General features: G+C 38.6%; 1 protein-coding gene across 1 annotated transcript; it reads left to right on the top strand.

Annotated features, from left to right (window-relative positions):
- The first annotated feature begins 445 nt into the window (after positions 1–445).
- On the top strand, positions 446–19,824 carry LOC133800812 (CLP protease regulatory subunit CLPX2, mitochondrial). Its single transcript, XM_062238880.1, has 15 exons — positions 446–1,183; positions 1,422–1,483; positions 1,705–1,805; positions 1,907–1,986; positions 2,437–2,487; positions 2,655–2,729; positions 2,813–2,890; positions 12,281–12,337; positions 12,700–12,770; positions 12,904–13,003; positions 18,451–18,555; positions 18,843–18,905; positions 19,015–19,137; positions 19,219–19,377; positions 19,544–19,824. The coding sequence occupies exons 1-15, from the start codon at positions 551–553 to the stop codon at positions 19,616–19,618; spliced, it is 1,833 nt and encodes a 610-aa protein (XP_062094864.1). The 5' UTR covers positions 446–550; the 3' UTR covers positions 19,619–19,824.
- The last annotated feature ends 1,582 nt before the right edge of the window (positions 19,825–21,406 follow it).

The following is a 21,406-nucleotide window of genomic DNA, read 5'->3' as shown; positions in this document are numbered from 1 at the left end:
ATGAGTGACCAAAAAAGTCTATCAAAAGTTTTCATTTAAAACTTATTGTGTAGTATACTAAAGTAAATTTTATTAATAAGCTATATGGTAACTTGTTATACTATATAATAATTTATTAATTTTTAAAATAAATTTGAAGTTACTAAAATATATCTTAAATAATAAGATATTATAATATAACATAATAATAACTATTTGGTATATTAATAGTTTTGGAGGTAAAGAAAAAGAATCTCGAATAATATTATCTAAAACTAATTTTTTTTAAAAAAAAAATAACCCCATCGATATCTTATTGGTACAATGAAAAAGGTTAACTTTTATAACCAAAAAAACATAAACTTTGGTAAAGCGACACCTCTGTGGCAAGTTGTTTTATGTTAGTGGGACCCATTTAAAATAATATTGGTTATTTTAAATTTCCCTTACAAATTAGGCTCTCGGCCTCCACTCCACTGCCAGCGCGACACCTCTGTATCTGTACCTACCTATCCATGGCAAAACGACCTAACTAAACCCCCTCAACGACGACAAACACAGATCAAAATAGATGTTGTCGTTCATCAGATTGAGCCGATCGTCTCTGCGACGCACAGTCGCAGGCGCCGGTGGTTTCTACTTCCGCCGTCGGCATATACCTCCCGCTCTGATTACGGTCACCAGAAGTGGAGTCCGAATACACCCTTTTGCCCAGCTCCTCCGCCACAATTGCGACGGCCCAACCTTCGATGGTGATAGAAATGGCGGAGGAGAGTACGATAACATTAGGGCTGAAGTGAATTGCCCTCGTTGCTCCAATAAAATGACTGTCATCTTTTCGAACCGGCCACTGTCGATTACGGGTCGAGAGATGGGAGTTTTCCAGGCGGTTAACCTCTGCCCCAATTGCAAGACCGCCTTCTACTTCAGACCCTTAAAGCTTGAGCCTTTACAGGGAAGCTTTATTGAGATTGGTAGAATTAAGGGTGCAAATGCCGTCTCAGTCTCGGTTTCAGCTTCTGATAGGGATTCGGCTAAAGACGGCGATAGGTTTCGGAGAGGTGTCTGTGCTACTGAAACTGCGTCGTGTGAGGAGGAGAATGACAATCGGTGTGGGTTGGGGAAGGATTTGAGTTTGCCCACTCCTAAAGAGATTTGCAAGGCCCTTGATGAATTTGTTATTGGCCAAGAGAAAGCCAAAAAGGTTTGTATTTATTTTTGAAAAATTGTGTAGAGTATGTCTAATCAAAGTTCTTGGTTTACTGACCAATCATTCTTGATTATGAATTTGTTCATAAAGGAACGGCATGGGCAATAAAAAAAGTTTTTAACGAAAAAAATAATGCTTGTTAAATTTGATTGATTATGTGGGAAATATTTCCTGTGAATCCATTAATTAGTTACGACATAATACTTCATTGATGCATCCGATTTTTTAACAGGTGCTTTCTGTGGCTGTTTACAATCATTACAAGAGATTACATCATGCCTCTGAGCTGAAAAGGTTAGTTACATAATGTTTTGTTGTTGTCATTGATGTCCAAGGTGGTAATGGAAAATATCTTGAGGCTAACTCAAGTGGTTGGATGGTAAGTGTGTATGAATGGCCTGGGCTTCAAGCCTCCCATAAATCTATCTTATAGAACATAAACTGTTTTTTTGTTGATTTTTAAGATTTTGTTGTTCTGTATCTGAGACTGGTTTAGTAATTACTTTTGATACCAGGTTGAAGGTACAATCTGGTAGCTGTAAAGGTGAAAATGATGACAATGATTCTGTTGAATTGGAGAAGAGCAACATATTATTGATGGGTCCCACCGGTTCAGGTAAATTCTGTGTTCTTATGAAAGACATGGTTATTGGAATCTGCGGCTGGAAAGGATTGCTTGTCTGATTTATGTACTTTTACCGTGATGGGTAAGGATAGGGAAGACCTTACTTGCAAAAACTCTGGCTCGTGTTGTGAATGTTCCTTTTGCTATTGCTGATTCAACGACATTAACACAGGCAAGTAGAGTATTGCTTACTTTCTCCTTCGCATGATATTAATGATATTTTGGCTGTAGTTCCTTATATTGCTTGCAATCAGTCATTCAATTAATATTTACAGCTGCGTTTTTCAGTTCTTGAAAGTCTGTGGTAGTAGAATGCTGGAGTAACTTTGCAGTGCTTTCGTAGGAAGAGTTTCACAATTCTTTTCTGTCTTGACTTTCTGCTCTTGTATTTTAATGAATTGTGGATGTATTGTTTACAATTGGTTTTATTTTTACTCTGTAGGTATTATGCTTTTTCAGTCCAAACAAGATATGCAATATTATTTTCAATTTGTATCATAAATGTTGGTGTCATGGTCAATCGGAGCCATTCTTCCCAGAGTAGTCATTAGTCTACTAAAGCTGTTCTGTTCGTTAGCTGGACTTCATTACCAATTTGACAACTCTCTTTCCCTGTCTCCAGGCTGGTTATGTTGGGGAAGATGTTGAATCGATATTGTATAAACTACTCGTGGTATGTTTTTTGTTATTTAATGCATGTCTTTTACAAAACAGATATTATGTGTTGGATTTTATTTATTTAGTTATTCATTTATATTTGAAAATTTAACATGATATAATACTTTGGATGGTCATACGAGTAATGAAGTTGAGTAATTTTGATTATTCTTGTGTGCTTAGGAAGCTGAATTTAATGTGGAAGCAGCCGAGAAAGGAATTGTCTACATTGATGAAGTTGATAAGATAACTAAAAAGGTTTCTTATCAAGCATGTGATTATTCACTTTAGAATTTAGATTTTTAATTTTGGTTAGGTTAACCAAGGTAAATTTTACGCAGGTCGAGAGCTTAAGCATTGGCAGGGATGTATCGGGAGAGGGTGTTCAACAGGCATTGCTTAAAATGTTGGAAGGAACTGTGAGTAAACTAACCTTTAAGTAGTTTCTTATGCATGCATCTAGGTATATAAGCATCATGCATGCACAAATTATTATTGTTTACAATATAAGGATGCAAAAGTCAGGATTGTTCATCAACTTGGATTCATTCACCATTGCATTCTAAATTGCATCCTGGCATCTCCATGGTTGGAGAGTTTGTCACCCATTGATTTAGCAAACTTTATTTTTGCACTTCTTCTCATTCTCTAAACTTTATACTGTTTTTAACAATGCAACCATATATTTTTTGTTATTTATTGTGGTTTTCTAAATTGGATTTTGGAATTTTCAAGTGCTTCGTGAAACATAAAAAAACACTGCAAGTGTTAGGTTTTATCTGTTAGAAATTTTATTTAATGGAAAAGATCAAACTCCTAATGTGGGTTATAGCAAAATACCTGATGCAAGGACTTCTTATTCTCTGATGTATTTCTTCAAGTGTAGCTGGTTTTATTCATGTATCTTGTGTTTTCTTTGTTTCTGTATGTGTTTTGGTAGAATTGGCCTAGGAGAAAGGCAGACTAGAATATTCAGAAATTGTATGTTGAAAACTTTTGAGGTTTGCCTTTTCATCCTTTAGCCATGGAATTGGCTTATTAATATTCTTTTCTGCTCTCTTCCTCTACACATATAAGCACAAAACTAGCCTAGACCAATTTTATCAAAAGGCACTGTACAAAGAAATGAAGAAGACACAAGTTAAACAAAATAGACTAGACTTGAAAAAATAGGACAGCGAATAAGAAGCCCTTGTATCGATTTAGTTTCTGTTGTATTTGAACAATGCAAAATATATCCTTGTAGTTTGCCAAATTGGATTATAGTAAATGTTTGACGTATTTTGTTGACTAATTTTTTTAAATGCCCATCTATTATAACCATATTTTGAAATGCTCAATTTAAAGCCAAATTAAAATTAACTAAAAAATGAATTACTTTAGTATAACATTTAAAAGAGTTTAAGGAAGAAGGGGTTTTCGGATTCTCTTCAAAATAATAGGAAATTTGTATATTTTTTTTCCTAAACTAAAGAATTGTTATTTTATTATATGGGAAACAGGAAATGCTATTATTAAATATAAAGATAATAAAAGTCAAAAGATTATAAAGATGAATGATAAAGTATAATCTTAAATCTTACAACCAAGTACATTAATCCTTAATTAAATGAGAAAAGACTAGTCTTTTAAATCTTTAGAAGAATGAAAAACCCAAAGAGCTACCCAGTGGTTGACTATTAGTTTATTACATAGAGAATTATACAAGTACTTGTGACATTATGTAGAGAAAGTTGTATGGAGCTAGGGGCATTTTGAAATTTGTAAAAACTACTAATGATGTATTTTTGAGAGGTTATGGAGTTTTGTTCGTTTTACCTTGAAGTATAACTTTTAACTTTTTTATTTATTTTATTTTTATATGAAACAAATAATATTAGAGCATGGGGCACCACTGGTGTTTAATACCACAACTACTACAAATGTGAGGTCCACAAAAAAGTAATATTGTGTGATCTATCTAAATTAGTGTGTGTGGCATTGGATGCTTATCGTGCTATTTATCATTTTTAATATTATTATACAAGTGATAGAATAATCCTAGAGTAGAAAATTATCTATCATAGAATAGAACACAAGATACTGAAATCCCTCTCAGAAATTCTTTATTGAAAATGAAAGAGTAGATACACTTAGCTTTCGAGAGGTTAGACTCTCCAATTACAACCTTTCGAGAGGGCTGCTCTTTCTTAGAGTACAATCTCTTCTATTTCCAAGCTACCCTCCAAAATGAACCCTCCTCTATTTATAGGTACTGGGCAAATTTAAACTTAATTGCCAGCTAGGATTAATACAAATCAGACCTTTAAAACATGACCGCCACGGGATAAACCCTTGCCAACTAGATAAAAGAATAAACTAATTACAACTACTTTTAAATATAAAACAATCCTTGTTTATAGTTGTTTCGTGGCCTCCTAGAATATACTAAATTAATTGGAGGCTTATTATTACTCCCCCCAAAGACCTTCACCTTGTCCTCAAGGTGAAAAGAAGGAAATTGCTCCAGGAGGCTTCAAAATCAGGTAGATGCTGCCATTTGATGAGGACTTCCGAAGGAGAGAGGGCACTAGCATGAGCAAATCGGAGATTCAGAATTGCTTCAGGCTCTGTTTGTTGTTCGAGATCGGTTGTGAGCTGTGGCGGAATGGTGGGCGTGGCTGGTTCATTGCCAATAGCTTGATGGAGCTGAGAGACATGAAAAATTGGGTGAATTCTGGCGTGATCAGGGAGCTGGAGCTTGTAAGCTACTGATCCGATGCGCTGAATGACAGGAAAAGGTCCGTAATATCGTGCTGAATTTTTCGTTGGAGCTTTTAGCAAGAGAACGTTGCCGGTAGGGTTGTAGCTTGAGGTAGACCATGTCTCCCACTGAAAATTCCACTGAAAATTCCAGCTGTCTTCCCTTGGTGTCAGCTTGGAGCTTCATTTTGTGCTGGGTACGAAGAAGATGCATTCAAAGATCATCTAAAATGGCATCTCTAGTATCCAGCAAGTCATCTACGAAAGATGCCACTGCAGTCCCTTTTTTGTAAGGTATAAGGGCAGGAGGGTCGCGGCCATATGGAGCCTTGAATGGGGTACTTTTTAGTGAGGAATGGTAGGATGTGTTGTAGGAGTAGTATTCAGCCCATGCCAACCATTTTGACCATTGCCTTGGCTGCTAGTATGTAAAGCACCTTAGATATGTTTCTAAACAGCGATGTAGCACCTCGGATTGCCCATCAGTTTGCGGGTGATAGGCAGTGCTTTTCTTCAGAGTAGTGCCTTGTAATTTGAAGAGATGGGTCCAAAAAAGGCTTAGAAAAATTGTCTATCGGAAATGATGGACTGAGGAACACCGTGCAATCTAACTATTTCTTTCATGAAGGAATCAGCCACTGTAGGAGCAGAAAATGGATGCTTAAGTTTGATAAACTGTGCATACTTAGATAGACGGTCAACCACCACCAATATAGTGTCCCACCCTTCCGACTTTGGTAACCCTTCTATGAAATCCATAGTGACCTCATCCCAAACTTGTGCCGACAGTGCTAAGGGCTGCAACAAACCAGCTGGTGCTGTAGTGAGAAGTTTGTTTTGCTGGCAAATGGAGCAACTCTGAATGAATCGGTGGACATCCTCATGGAGGCCTTCCCAAAAGAGTTCGGCAGCTTCTCGTTTTTAAGTTTTAAGTTCCCCCGAATGGCCACTAAATGGGGTATTGTGGAACTTTGCTAATATTTGAGGAATTAATGTATACTTCTTTGGGATAACGAAGCGATTTTTGTAGTGGAAAAGGTTGTTGTGCACTTGAAGCCCATGATGAACCTTACTGTCGATTTTGACATCATCCAACAATTGTTTCAGCACTATATCTGCTGCTATTTCGGTTGCTAATTCGGGCCACAGGGTCCACTTCGAAGTGACCATGTTATCGAGTGAAGCGACGTCGACCTGCCTAGATAAAGCATCAACTACTTTGTTATGGGCACCTGGTCTATACTCAATCTCAAAATCCATCCCCATTAACTTGGAAACCCATTTTTGATATGCCGAACCTATGACTTGCTGCCTTAACAGAAACCTCAAACTTTGTTGGTCATAAACTTGCGACCAAGCAAGTATGGACGCCATTTAGCCACTGCATAAACTATGACCATCAATTCTTTTTCATAGATCGGCTTCCTACGAGCTTGGGTGCCCGGAACTTGACTGAAAAAAGCAAGGGGTCTCTGATTTTGTAACAGTATAGCCTCTGAACCGTGTCCTGAAGCATTGATTTCTATAACAAAGGGCTGAAAAAAAACAGGTAATGCCAATACTGGGACTTGAGTCATAGCTGTTTGGAGCTGGCGGAATGCTTGTTCAGCGGCTGTTCCCCACGAGAATTGATCCTTTTTCAGCTGATCAGTTAAGGGCTGAGCAATACGGCCATAGTTAGCCACAAATTTTCGATAATATCCAGCCAGGCCCAAAATCCGCGGAGAGCTTTGATAGGTTTAGGCACTGGCCACTCTAGCATTGCCTTGATTTTGTCAGGATCAGCTGCAACTCCTTGCTGAGAAATAATATGGCCGAGATACTCAACCTTGGGCTGGCCAAAAGTGCATTTCTTTCGGTTAGCGAAGAGCTGGTGCGTGCGCAAAAGAGCCAGGACCTGCTTCGAATGTTGCTGGTGTAGCTCTATAGTCTTGCTGTATACCAGTATGTCATCGAAGAAAACCAGTACAAACTTGCGCAAATAAGTTCGGAAAACGTCATTCATAAGTGACTGAAAGGGGGCAGGAGCATTATTCAAACCAAATGGCATGACTAGGAATTTGTAGTGGCCATCATGTGTTCGAAATGCTGTTTTATGTACATCTTCCTGCCGCACTCATATTTAGGGGTGGCAATTCGTGTTATCGTGTCATAATCGTGTCGACACGATTATGACATGACACGATTAGAGTAAACCCGTACATGACACGATTATTATTCGTGTCAGAAATCCAAACCCGTACACGACACGATTATCTTAGCAAGTCACACGACACGATAACACGTTTAATAAATTTGTCATTTGACACAAATCTAAAACTGACACGATTAATACACAATTAAACGTGTAATGACACGACACGAAATTGACACGATTAACATAATATAAATAAATTAAATGTTTATATCATCTTAAACGTGTCTTAAGCGTGTCATTTTCGGGTTAAGCATGTTGACCCGAAAATGACACGTTTAATAAATGTGTTAAACGTGTCGACACGATTATGACACGAAAATTAAATGTGTCACCCATACCTATTTATTTCCTGTCGTGTCATCGTGTCGTATCAAAAATTGCCAGCCCTACTCGTATTTGATGATAACCTGATTTTAAGTCCAATTTAGAAAAAATGAGAGCACCATTTAGTTCATTGAGGAGCTCATCTATCACCGGAATTGGATACTTATCTGGTATTGTAACCCGATTTAAGGCGTGATAGTCGACGCAAAATCTCCACGATCCATCTTTCTTTTTGACAAGGACTGGACTTGAATAGGGACTAGAACTGGGCTGAATTAATCCTACTGAAAGCATCTCTTTAATCAGTTTTTCAATCTCAGCCTTTTGAGAATAGGCATAACAGTATGGCCGCACGCTTACAGGGGCAGTTCTGGGCTGTAGGGTGATGGCATGTTCATGGGAACGCTTCGGGGGAAGACCTTCAGGCATAGCAAACACATCAGAAAATTCAGTAAGAATTTTATCTAAAATGTCTGGTACCTGTCGCGCTGAATTGTTGGCGTCAGGGCTGATGTAGTTGAACTCCAAGAGGATGCCTTGCTTCTTCGTTTGAAGAGTTTTGGCCATTGTTTTGAGAGACACCATTGATCTGTCCAGCGAGGGATCCCCTTGAATTAAGACTTTCTGTTTTCCCAGCTGGAACTTCATTGTTTGTAGCTTCCAATCAATGTTGGTCATGCCAAGAGTAGCCAGCCATTGTAACCCAAGAATGATATCAACACTGCCCAAAGGTAAGGGTAAGAAATCATCCCATACATCCACACCTTGAAAATGTACATTCACATTTTTGCAAATTCCTTCACACTTCAAAGAATCTCCATTTCCCAAAGTAACCCCATACGATTTGGTGCTAGCTATCGGAATCTGTAATTGGGTGACCAAAGTTCTTGAAATAAAATTATGGGTGGCTCTCGAATCGATGAGAATTACCACGTTCTTGGGCCCTAATGTACCCATAATTTTCATGGTGGAATTTGTGGATAGTCCAGCCACAGATTGGAAAGATACATTTTCCTGTACTTTAGTAGCATCTAACGCCATGTTTTCCTTGCTGTCCTCCTCCGATTCAGGGTCTCGCAGGTCCCATGATCACTTGAAGCTCTCTTTTCTTGCAGTGATGGCCTGGGGACCACTTATCGTCACAGCGAAAACATAATCCTCTTTGCCGCTTAAGTTGGATTTCAGCATCAGTAAGTTTGCAGACTGTTGAGGATGATGGGCCAAATGTTGTACTGCTGGATGGTCTCTCTGTTCTTGCAGCTGTGTCATGGAAACTTGGTCTGGTTGGATGAGTGCAGCGCTGTCTTGGAACTCTGTTCTTGTCCTCAATATCTTGCACGATCTCCATGGCTTCATCCACATTTCGGGGTCGTAGGATTCGCAACTCAGCCCTTAAGGAAGGAATTAAGCCGTTCATGAATGTACTAAGTTGTACTGCTGGTTCCACAGTCCTCAATGGGGCCAGCAACCGAATAAATTTTTTCTTGTAGCCCGAAATAGACCCATCTTGTTTAACCGTTAGGAATTGATCCTACAAAGAGCCCTTCTTGAGTATCTCGGAAATGTCGTAGCATTAAACGCTTCATCTCATCCCAGCTATGGATGGCTCGCTTATTGCTCTCATATTGATACCAAAGGAAAGCATCTCTAGAAAAGGATTTGAACGCAGCCTCAATCTTTTCTTCCTCTTCATAACCATGGCAAAGGAAAAAACGTTCTACTTGTAGAATCCATCCATCCGGGTTCTTCCCATCAAAAGTTGGCATTTTGAGTTTCCTGAGACGATTCTCATGTCGAACACGGGTTTCATGCTGTCCTCCGTCAAAAGATCCTCGTTCAGGGTTCCAATTCCCTTGAAATTTTGCCTTGGGAGATGTTCTCGTCGATCGACGCAATTCTGGTCTTTCCCCACTCTGCTGAGGCTCCCATGGCATCTCCAATCCTTGGTTTTGAACTTGTTCATGGCTGCCAGAAGCGTCAGGGATCTTTCCTCTTGATTCTTGGACACTTCTTGATCGTTCTTGCACGTGCAAAAGGGCCTTGAGTTGTTGCTGAAGGTTCTCTTGCAACTGCTGCTGAATCTTGCTTGCCAACTCTTGCATAGAAGTCTGTATGGACCCCTTGATTTCTGAGATCTCAATCTTCAGTGCTTCAACATCTTCCTCTATTCCAGTCGAGTCACCCTTGTCCGCAGGTTTCTTAGGCGCCATCTCCGCAGCTCACCGCACCAAATTGATAGAATAATCCTAGAGTAGAAAATTATCTATTACAGAATAGAACACAAGATATTGAAATCTCTCTCAGAAATTCTTTATTGAAAATGAAACAGTAGATACACCTAGCTTTCGAGAGGCTAGACTCTCCAATTACAACCTTTCGAGAGGGCTGCTCTCTCCTAGAGTACAATCTCTTCTATTTCCAAGCTACCCTCCAAAATGAATCCCTCCCTTATCTATAGGTCCTGGACAAATTTAAACTTAATTGCCAGCTAGGATTAATACAAATCAGACCTTTAAAACATGACCGCCACGGGATAAACCCTTGCCAACTAGATAAAAGAATAAACTAATTACAACTACTGTTAAATATATAACAATCCTTATTTATAGTTGTTTCGTGGCCTCCTAGAATATACTAAATTAATTGGAGGCTTATCAATAAGCAAAATGCTATAGGGCATTAGTGGTGCCTATACACTAATACAAATAGGTCCTACAGTATTAAATTATTATGTGGATCCCATGTCGATATTAGTTGTGGTGTTAGGTATCTGTAATGCCTATAACATTCAACGCTTATTATGTAAAGGGGTGCATAAATAAGGAAATGGGGTATCTTCTTAATTACATCAACAAAGCCCATCAGACCAGAGAAATTTTAAAAACAAAAATACCTTGAACTTTTTAACACCAAAACAGACATATGCTACCAAAGACTACTCTTTTCCATATCTTTCCAACCGTAGAGTCTATAAGATAATAGCATTCAACAGCTTCCTAATTCTCCCATTTCTAAGAACCCCATCAACATATAAAAAATATCATATCAAGACTGGGTCCAAACCCAAGAAATACTACTTCAGCAATCCAGACCAGGGGATAATGTAGGACTAGATGCTGGGAAGTGACTATTGCATCTAATGCATTTCCATCTGTTTGGTCTCTACCTGTTTTTACTTATAATAGCTTTTTACCACAAGTAATTATTTGCTCTCTTTTCAATATATTTTTTGAAGCCCAAAATTGTAAATTCTTTTGGTCGTCATAGTTATCACAACCTTCCCAAGAGAAATTTCACAACCTCTTTTCAATTTCCTCTGCCTACCTGGAATGCAGAAGAGTGGTAATATGCTGGCAACACTTATAATACAGAATTAAAGTGAGTCTTCCGCCTCTGTAAATATAGGCCTCTTATTTCAGTCATCCAAACTTTTAGCTATCTTCCTCATTGATGCCAATTTTTGTGCCTGAATGCGGATGAATAATGGGTGGCGACAAGAGCAGAAGAAGCTGGTAGCGAAGTGGGTTCATGGCCATTGAAGTATCTAGGGCTACCACTAGGTGGTAACCCTTGTAGTGCAGGATTTTGGGAGCCGGTTGAGGCTAAGGTATCTAATAGGTTGGTGGGTTGAAATGTGTTTATTTATTAAGAGGAGGAAGACTCACACTTTGTTCTTTCTTCTTTACCAATATACTACTAGTCAATTTTCCAGGAAATGGACCTAAAAGAGTGTTTTGGAGGAGGATAGTGGCTGTTTAGTGGGCAATCTGATGGAAAGGAATAAAAGATTATTTGAAGGTGTTAATGATAGTGTAGAAATCATTTGGGATAGGGTGAGACACTAGGTAGCCATTTGGCTGTTAAAAGAAAAAGAACTTAAAAATGTGTCTTTCTCTGATTTTTGTAGAAATTGGCAGCTACTATTGTAATATTTAAGCTTAGTGCCTGGTTTTGTTTTTTACTAGGAAATTTTGTATTTGTTTTCCTGGTATTTTGTCTGTATGTTGGGTAGTACGTCTTTGTACTTCCCTTTATGTCTTGTATTATATTTTTTTTTATGAATAATTCAAGTAGTGTTGTTTTGCTTGAAGAAAAAAAATAAAAATAAAACTGAGTTTTCAAGGGATTTCCTCCTGGCGAGGAATCCTAAATATTTAAAATACACCATACCCCAATAGAACTTGCCAACACATCAGCAAACCTGATCATGGAACTTTCCTGCATATATATAAATGCCTCACTTTTTCTTTAATTGTTTAAAAACTGCAAGAAGTTAACCCTAAGTCTACCGGGAATGGGCTATGAAATGATGATGATGATTTAAAAACCCGAGTGATTTTTTTGAAGGTCTATGTTATTTTATTTTTCATTTATTCTAATTCTTATGTCATAATTGTGTGGAGGAATGGGGAAGATTGCAGTGCCTTGTTGGAAGTATATTTTTCCTTAAGTTTGCAGGGATATCTTTTAAAGTGATAAAGATAGTGCTGAGCTGATTTTTTTTTTAATTTTTTGCAATAATTAACAAATCGACTTCATTTTTCAGGTTGTGAGTGTTCCCGATAAAGGATCTCGGAAGCATCTTCGTGGTGATACTATTCAGGTAACCTGAACTTAGCACTTTTTTTGTTTATTTTTCTTTCAGCTATGAAGCATTTTTTTTTTCCTATTCTCTCTCATTAGTTTTAGTAGAATGATATGCTATAAGTCCTAGGAACTCGTCTGATGCACCGGATGCTTTTGCTCAGTGCAGACAGCAATACATCCATCACTGATATGTGTTTTGATGTATAAACCATAAAGATGACCAAATGAACTGTCTGGCCTGCTATTTGTTTCTTTAAGTAAATTAGTTTACTAAATGCAAATGACATTATGTGACACCCCCCCTCCCCCCCCCTCTTTTTTTAAACCAATGATGTTCTCTCGTAGACTATTTAATTACTTCATTCCATTTCTTCATAGATTGATACGAGGAATATCCTATTCATATGCGGTGGAGCATTTGTCAATTTGGAGAAGACTATTTCAGAAAGGTAATTTTTTCCGTTGTTTCCGGGGATGGGTGCCTATTATATTAATATGTATATATATATTTCATTTTATTCCTCACTGCGACAAGAAATTGGAACCTGGGTAGTGGTTAATAACTGGATTTTAACTTTTCAGAAGGCAAGATTCTTCCATTGGCTTTGGAGCTCCTGTTCGGACAAACATGCAGAGTAGTACAATGACTCATTCTTTGGTGACATCATCATTGTTGGAATCTGTGAGAATCAAATTCTAACATGGTGATAGGTAGAGCTTGCCAATATAGAGTTACAAACAGAGAAATTTGGAAAAATGGACAGAAACAATATCAGCCTTTCATTGAATTAACAGGAATTTGAGAGTCTGTATCTCTCCAAATACAATTTGTCTCAAACAATCCACACCTCTCTCTGGCTACTCTCTCTACTACATATTCTCTTACTACTTGGTACACCCCAACTCCCCTGTACCCTCCCCTAGGCTACCCCAGCTCACATAACAACTTTTGTATTTGCTGACTTGGCAGCCACTACCTTTCCCTTTCTTCCTAGCATACACATATGTCAATGGAGGCCTATCAATACTCCTGCCCAAAGACTCACCTAGTCCTCAAGGTGAAATTGAGGAAACTGTTGCAGTAAGACTGGGAAATCTTCCCATGTTGCTTCAAACTCAGGCAAGTTGACCCATTTGATCAAGGCTTGGGGAGGAGTCTTGTGTGTGCCTGGATGCACATCTAGCACTGCCTCAGGTGTTAAAATCCATTCCAGGTTCGCTGCCAGGTCCGGGGGTAAGTTAGGTACCTGCTGATGTGGTCCCAAAGCAGCGCGAAGAAGCGATACATGAAAAACTGGGTGAATGTTTGAAGCTGGAGGCAGTGCTAGGTGATATGCCGCTGTTCCAACACGTGCCACCATTGGAAAAGGTCCGAAAAAACGTGGAGCCAGGTTCTCATTACGGCGTTTAGCCAACGATCTTTGTCGATAGGGTCGCAACTTCACATAAACTAAGTCTCCCACTGCAAAGTGAACATCCCGCCTCTTCCGGTCAGCTTGTACCTTCATCTTTTGTTGGGCTCTGTGTAAATTCAGTTTGAGTAGCTCCAATGCATCATCCCGAGCCTTCAAATGCTCCTCAACAGCTGAAACCTTTGTGCTCCCATTTTCAAATCTGAGTAATGGAGGTGGATCTTTGTGATACACAACCAGAAAAGGAGTCATCCCTGCTGAAGTATGGTACGAAGTATTGTACCAAAACTCTGCCCATGGCAGCCATCCTACCCACTATTTGGGTCGTGTGCTAACAAAGCATCTCAAATACGTCTCAAGGCATCTATTGACGACCTCTGTTTGTCCATCGGACTGTGGATGATATGAGGTACTATGCTTGAGTTGGGTTCCCTGTAGGCGGAATAACTCCTTCCAGAAAAGGCTCAAAAACACCTTGCCTCGGTTGGACACAATGGACCTCGGTATGCCATGTAATTGTACCACTTCTCGTACAAAAACTGTGGCGACGGTTGAGGCTGAAAACGGGTGACGTAGAGGTATAAAGTGGCTATATTTGGTGAGTCTGTCCACGACAACAAAGATGGCGTCAAATCCATTGGATATCGGTAAGCCCTCAATGAAGCCCATTGAAATATCCTCCCAAATTTGTTCTAGAATAGGCAATGGCTGCAGTAATCCCGCTGGGGATTGTGCCAAATATTTACTTTGTTGGCAGGTGGCACACTCCGCAACATACTTTTGGACATCCTTTCTCATACCCGACCAATAGAGATCCCTAGCTAACCTCTGAAAAGTTTTGAAGACCCCAGAATGCCCTCCAATGTTGCTGCCGTGGTATTCTTGGAGTAATATTGGGATGAACGGTGATGATGAGGGAAGGACTAAGCGACCTCTAAACTTCAAACAACCTTGTACTAGTGAATAGCCTCCCGTATCGTTACCATGACCGATTTCTTGGATAACTTTAGCCAATGTTGGGTCTGCCTTTACATGTGCCTGTAAGTCGCGAATGGAGATAAGTGTTGGTACCGATATTGCAGCTAAGGACACCTCTTCATAGACCCTAGAAAGAGCATCAATAGCTTTGTTTTCCAAGCCTGGCGTTTACACAATATCAAAGTCATAACCCAACAACTTAGCCATTTTTGATGTTCCGAAGCTACCAATTGTTGTTCCAGCAAGTATTTTAAACTCCGCTGGTCTGTCCGCACTAAAAATTTGCGACCCAACAGATAAGGGCGCCACTTCTGTATTGCCAACACAATACAGACTTAGTGCGAGCTTTAGAAGAGAGGACCTGATTGTAAAAGGTAATAGGTTGCTGATTTTGCATAAGGGCTGCCCCTAATCCACTGCCCGAGGCATTAGCTTCTAACACGAATTGCTGAGAAAAATCAGGCAAGGCTAAAACAGGTACGGAACACATGGGTCCTTCAATTGAACAAAGGCTTGTTGAGCTTCTTCCGACCACCCAAAGGCATCCTTCTTCAACTGATCGGTGAGGGGTTGTGCGATCTGCCCATAACCACGCACAAACTTGCGGTAATACCTGATGAGACCCAAAAATCCTCGCAAGTCACGTAGGGTCTTGGGACGGGGCCATTCGACCATGGCTGTTTATTTGCTTGGGTCTGCTGCAACTCCCTTTGCTGAAATGATATGACCCAAGTATTCCAATCTGCTTTGGGCAAAGAGACATTTCTTGCGATTTGCATATAAATGGTGCTGAGATAACCGTTCGAGGACCATTCCCAAATGGTGCTCATGATCTTCAAGAGTAGAGCTATACACTAAAATATCATCAAAGAAAATAAGAACAAATTTTTGCAAGAAGTCGTGGAAAATCTCATTCATTAAAGCTTGAAATGTGGCAGGGGCGTTGGTCAGGCCAAAAGGCATCACGAGAAACTCATAATGACCTTCATGTGTTCGGAAAGCGGTTTTCTCCACATCTTTGGCGCAAACCCGAATTTGGTGATATCCGGTTTTCAGATCCAATTTGGAGATTGGCACCATGCAACTCATCCAATAGCTCGTTAATGACCGGTATCGGAAATTTATCAGCCACTATGGCTCTATTCAAAGCTCTGTAATCTACACAAAATCGCGAACTGCCATCCTTTTTCTTCACTAGGAGAACCGGACTTGAGAAAGGGCTCGTGCTGGGGTCTGACAATTCTGGCTTGCAACATTTCTGCCATTAATCTCTCAATTTTGTCCTTTTGAGCCTGGGCATATCGGTGTGGCCTCACGCTTATCAGACCCATGCCTTCCTTCAAGGAGATGGTGTGCTCTCTAGCTCGAGGTGGTGGCAGCCCTTGTGGCATATCGAACACTACGGCAAACTGCTCTAAAATTGTCCTCACATTTGACGGTATCAACCTAATCTCGGGTTCCTCTTCCACTGAAACAACACCAAATTCCACCCAAAACCCGCACCCTCCTGCTGCACGGTGTGAATCATTGCCGTAAGAGAAATCTGTGACTTACAAAGGCTAGGATCCCCTTGGCGTGTAATCCATGAACCACCGACTTCGAACTTCATAACCATAGTTCTCCAGTTTACTTGCATATTCCCTAACGTTTCCAACCATTTAATGCCTACGATCACATCTGCCCCGCCCAACTCTAACGGTAGGAAATCAGTAACTACCCAGAGAGTGTCCAAGTCCAACTCCACCGAGCTGCAAATATCATCAGCACGCACCTTGCTGCTTGTGCCCAACAATACGCCATAACACGATGTTGCCGTAATCGAAAGGTGGGCTGCCTTAACGATGTCTACTGAAAGAAAATTGTGTGTTGCTCCATTGTCGATGAGCACGGTAACTGGTTGCTGTCCAATTCTGCGTGCCAATTTCATTGTGTTGGTTGAGGTAATGCCAACCAAGGAATTCAATGACAAAGTGGCTAAGGTCTCCTCACTCACTATATCTTCAATTGGTTCCGGGGTTTGAGGTGGGGACTCCATTTGTGGACTGCCTTCCTCATCCATAATCAAAAGCATTTGCAATGCCTTCAGCTCGCATTCGTGCCTTCTATGCCATTTTTTTTTCACATTTGAAACAAACACCCCTAGCCTTTCGATCTTGATATTCAGTCTCGGTAATCCGCCACACCTGAGAACCCTTTCCTTTCAGCGCGGTGTTTGTTGTTGTCGGAGCCGGAGCTGAAGAAGATGAAGATGCCACACTGTATGTCGACGGCGGTTTGGGTGCCCAGGCTGAGATTGACGACCGTGTTGGGAAAATGAGGCTGAGAGTTGGTTTGATTGAGGCTGCCTGATTACTAGGGTTTGGGCCACCCACCATTTGATGCCCTTCTTCAATCCTTTGGGCCATATCCATAACCTGGGCCAGGCCCACGGGTTTCAAAATATGGATAGCCCCTTTGATTTCTTCTTTGAGCCCCCTTACAAAATTGCCTTCCAACATGTGCTTTGGGGTATCGGGTACCCGAGAAGCCAGTGCCTCCCACCTAAGTCTGTACTCCTTCACCATGGACTCTTGTTGGACCAACAAAAATTCTTCCGAGATTGACCCAACTGGTTGAGCCCGAAATCGCGATAGGAGTAGAGCTTTGAGAGTCGCCCATGATGTTATTCTTCTCCTCTGATTTTCCCATTGGAACTATTCAAAGCATCCCCTTCCAAGCCAATGATAGTTGTCTCAAGAATATGTGCTTCAGTCATTCTGGACAATAAAAAATACCTCTTGGTTCTGTATATCCAGCCTTCAGGATTCTCCCCAGAAAATAGGGGTAATTCCATCTGCGGGGGACGATAGTCGCGTCCAAACAACGGACTTGAAAAAACTAGGTTAGCCTGTGTCGACGGAGGGATTGGTGCAGATCGAACGTCCTGCGAACCCACTAGTTGGCCTCCCATCACCGTGTCCCCATCAATGGCCCTGCGGGCTTGGTCAATGCTCACAGTCGAGGAATCGCCTACATCCCTTGGAGCCGATTGATGCATCTGGGCAACGATCAACTGTAGAGCCTTCTCCATGGTAGGCATGCGAGCCATCCCTTCCTTCAGTGAACCCAGATCCCCCTTCATAGCCGCCATTTTCGACTGAACCTCCTGCTGGAGTTCGGAAAATTTTCCTTCCAAAACCTCCACCACTGCTTCGAATTTCTTTTCCATAGAGGATCTTGTGTCTCTGATACCGATTGATAGGTAGAGCTTGCCAGTATAGAGTTACAAACAGAGAAATAAGGAAAAATGGACAGAAACAACATCAGCCTTTCATTAAATTTACAGGAATTCGAGAGCCTGTATCTCTCCACATACAATTTGTCTCAAACAATCCACACCTCTCTCTGGCTACTCTCTCTACTACATATTCTCTTACTACTTGGTACACCCCAACTCCCCCCTACCCTCCCCTAGGCTACCCCAGCTCACATAACTTTTGTATCTGCTGACTTGGCAGCCACTTTACCTTTCCCTTTCTTCCTAGCATACACATATGTCAATGGAGGCCTATCACATGGTTATAGAAGTTGCACTTTTAATTCAGTTTTTCTTTTTACCCTTTGTTAGAAATTATAATCTTTAGTTTTGAGTTGAAATTCATATATGTTTTCCCCCTTCACTGTCTCTTTGTTTTGTCTGTGTCATGTTATTTAAATTACAAAGATAATTATTGTTATTTGTTTTTCGATAAACTTACAGGTAGAGAGTGGGGATCTTATTGCCTATGGCTTGATACCTGAATTTATGGGACGACTACCAATATTGGTGTGCTTGTCAGCATTAAATGAGGACCAGCTTGTACAGGTGGGTTCTTGCTATTTGTTGCAATAATGAAAGAACATATATGCATGTGCAGTTGTCAAGGTGGATTTCAGAATTTTTTTTATTCAATATTATCATATCGAGTGAGCTTAGCATGGCTTGTTTGTTCACTAAACATTATTAACCGAGTCCAAACTTCTAAAGCATTGAAACTAGTGAAAGTATCAAAATCACCAACTTCTTGTTTACTAGTACTCTTTAGTTTTCTTTACGTCACTTGTAAGAAATTGTCACATTCATGTTCTAGTTCTACTGCCCTTCTGAAACAGATCCTCACAGAACCAAAAAATGCCCTTGGCAAACAGTACAAGAAGATGTTCAGCATGAACAGTGTAAGTTTTTGTTTTTGTTTTTGTTTTCCTAGTGTATGTTTTTGTACATCACACATCATTGGTGTAAATATATTTTTTAAGTAGCTACTAATTCTGTGTAACATTTCAGGTAAAGCTGCATTTTACTGAGAGTGCTTTGAGGTTGATCGCAAAGAAAGCAATGGCGAAGAACACCGGTGCTCGAGGTTTAAGATCCATACTAGAAAATATTCTTATGGAGGCAATGTTTGAGGTAATATTGATAAAATGAATATATATAGATTTATTTATGTTTGTGTTGGCCTGTTGTAACAATCATTTTTGTTATGCACAGGTTCCAGACACTGAGAACCACATTGATGCTGTCGATACTGTTTTGGTTGATGAAGAAGCAGTTGGATCAGTTCATTCTCCATGCAAAGGGGCAAAAATTGTCCGCCGTGATAGTGCATTTGAGCAAAATCTTCACAAAACAAAGTCGAAAGAGCCTACGGTATGCATTTTGATTCGTGTCAAACATTTTTCTATTTCCCCCCTTTTTTCAGAGTAACGCAATTTTAAAACTAGAATGTCTTTTATTTATTTTATAATCTCTTATTTGCTTTTGTTTCAATATTAAATTTATGAGCTTCCTAAAAGGTTGTGGAGATGAATTTCAGGTAGAATGGCTGGTAGGTGAGGGTGAACAACTACAAAGAGAATCAGAGATTGAGTCAAGAGCTATGAGCTTGTAACTTTTTTTTTTTAAAGGACTATGAATTTGTCAGTTGAATAGTATGTGTATAAGTAATTTATACAGAGACTTTGTTAATTTGTAAATGGTATACTGTCTTTATGAGTTCATGGATCACATACTATTTAGATCAAGGGAAATATGTTAAACAAATACTCGACTCAAAGTCGACTCATTTTATAAGGAAAATTTACCGATTGGACCGTATTTCACCTCTTATTTACAAAAATGCTGCCCCTCATTTAATTTACAATTATACCGTTTTTTTAAAAAAAATATTATAACGTGTATCTCTTGGTATACATGTTTTAACTAGAAAACAAAGCTGGGTTTCTCGCAGATTTTTATAAGGATTAATAAATATATATTTTTAAATACTTTTGAGAAATTGTGCGTAAGTGATTCATTTTCATTCTAATCGTATAACATGTTCTTTATATGAATATGTAAGGCTGTTTTGATTGTAATTTTTTTTTCATAATAATGTTCATTATATAGTAAATTTCCTATGGGTTTTTGAGAAATTCAAAATAATTAAAATGTTAAAAATAAAATTTAAATTACTTGCTGTACGTGGACTTTTGTTATATATTAGTAATATTTTATATGCTTTGCATTGTTTTTTGTTTATTATATAATTTTTTTAAGATTTTTATATTTTTAGGATTGAGAATTTATAAATCATAACTTTTTGCATAATCATTTATTTATTTTAAATAAATATTTTTATTAATTTAATTAATAATGTTCTTAATCAAATTAATATCACATGTATACATGTTGATATTTTTAATTGTTAAGATATTTTGATTTTAAATTTGAAATATCAAAACAATAAATCTTGATGATAAATATCAATTTATATATGATTCATTTATTATTATAATATTTTAAAAAATGAGTTATTCTTAAATATTTTATTTAAATATAAATAAAAAATATTTTATATTAAATTTAAAATGTCAAAATAATAAAAAGATAAATATAGATGGCAAAGTTTAAAATAAATGTCAATTATATATGATTATTTATTATTATAATTATTAAAAAATTAGTTATATATAAATAAATTAAGATATTTAAATTTTGAATTTGAAATATGAAACAATAAAAATATTATCATGAATTGAAAAATCTTAAAGATAAATGTGAATTTATATATGGTTAATTTATTATAATAATTATTAGAAAATTAGTTATTAATAAATATTAAAAAAAAAGTTACGGAAGACATTGCCGTTATTGATGATTTTAGATATATATTTTTTAATTATTTAATAATTGTTGACGCCGTTTTTCGTCAACTTAAATAGTAGAACAATTAAACAAATGAAAAATGGAGCAAATGAATTTAAAGAGGAAGACAAGAAGGTTTTTACGTGGTTCAGCAGTTAATTCTGCCTAGTCCACGAGTCCATGTTATTAAGACTTGGAGTTTTCTGGAAATTCTTCAGAGATGAATTCCCCAGAGCTTTCTCTCAAGAAATCAAGAATCGGTCCTTTACAAATGGTGATTCCTTCTTTATTTATAGAGAATGATGCAGAATTCATTCCCATATATTTCGAGAAGATATTCTGTAAATCAATTGAAATAATGAATTATCTCCTATATACATGGAAACGTCCCATGAAGATCGGGAACGAATAACAGATAAAATGACATCCCTTCAATATTGGGATTACACAACAATAAATATGTTCACACGTAAGGGGCTATCCCAGGCGATTCATCAGGTCTTTGAGATCAATGATTGACATTGAGTCTGTCAGGACTTATAGATCAATCACG

The sequence above is a fragment of the Humulus lupulus genome, chromosome 1 (assembly GCF_963169125.1).
Source record: "Humulus lupulus chromosome 1, drHumLupu1.1, whole genome shotgun sequence".
Taxonomy (NCBI): Eukaryota; Viridiplantae; Streptophyta; class Magnoliopsida; order Rosales; family Cannabaceae; genus Humulus; species Humulus lupulus.
The sequence above is the reverse complement of the archived record's forward strand: the minus strand, read 5'-3'. Positions and strand labels throughout refer to the sequence as shown.

Coding starts and splice junctions, on each gene's coding strand:
- LOC133800812 (XM_062238880.1), top strand. CDS start 551: ATGTTGTCGTTCATCAGATTGAGCCGATCGTCTCTGCGACGCACAGTC. Junction 1,184..1,421: donor GCCAAGAGAAAGCCAAAAAG/GTTTGTATTTAT, acceptor ATTTTTTAACAG/GTGCTTTCTGTGGCTGTTTA. Junction 12,771..12,903: donor GAGAAGACTATTTCAGAAAG/GTAATTTTTTCC, acceptor TTAACTTTTCAG/AAGGCAAGATTCTTCCATTG.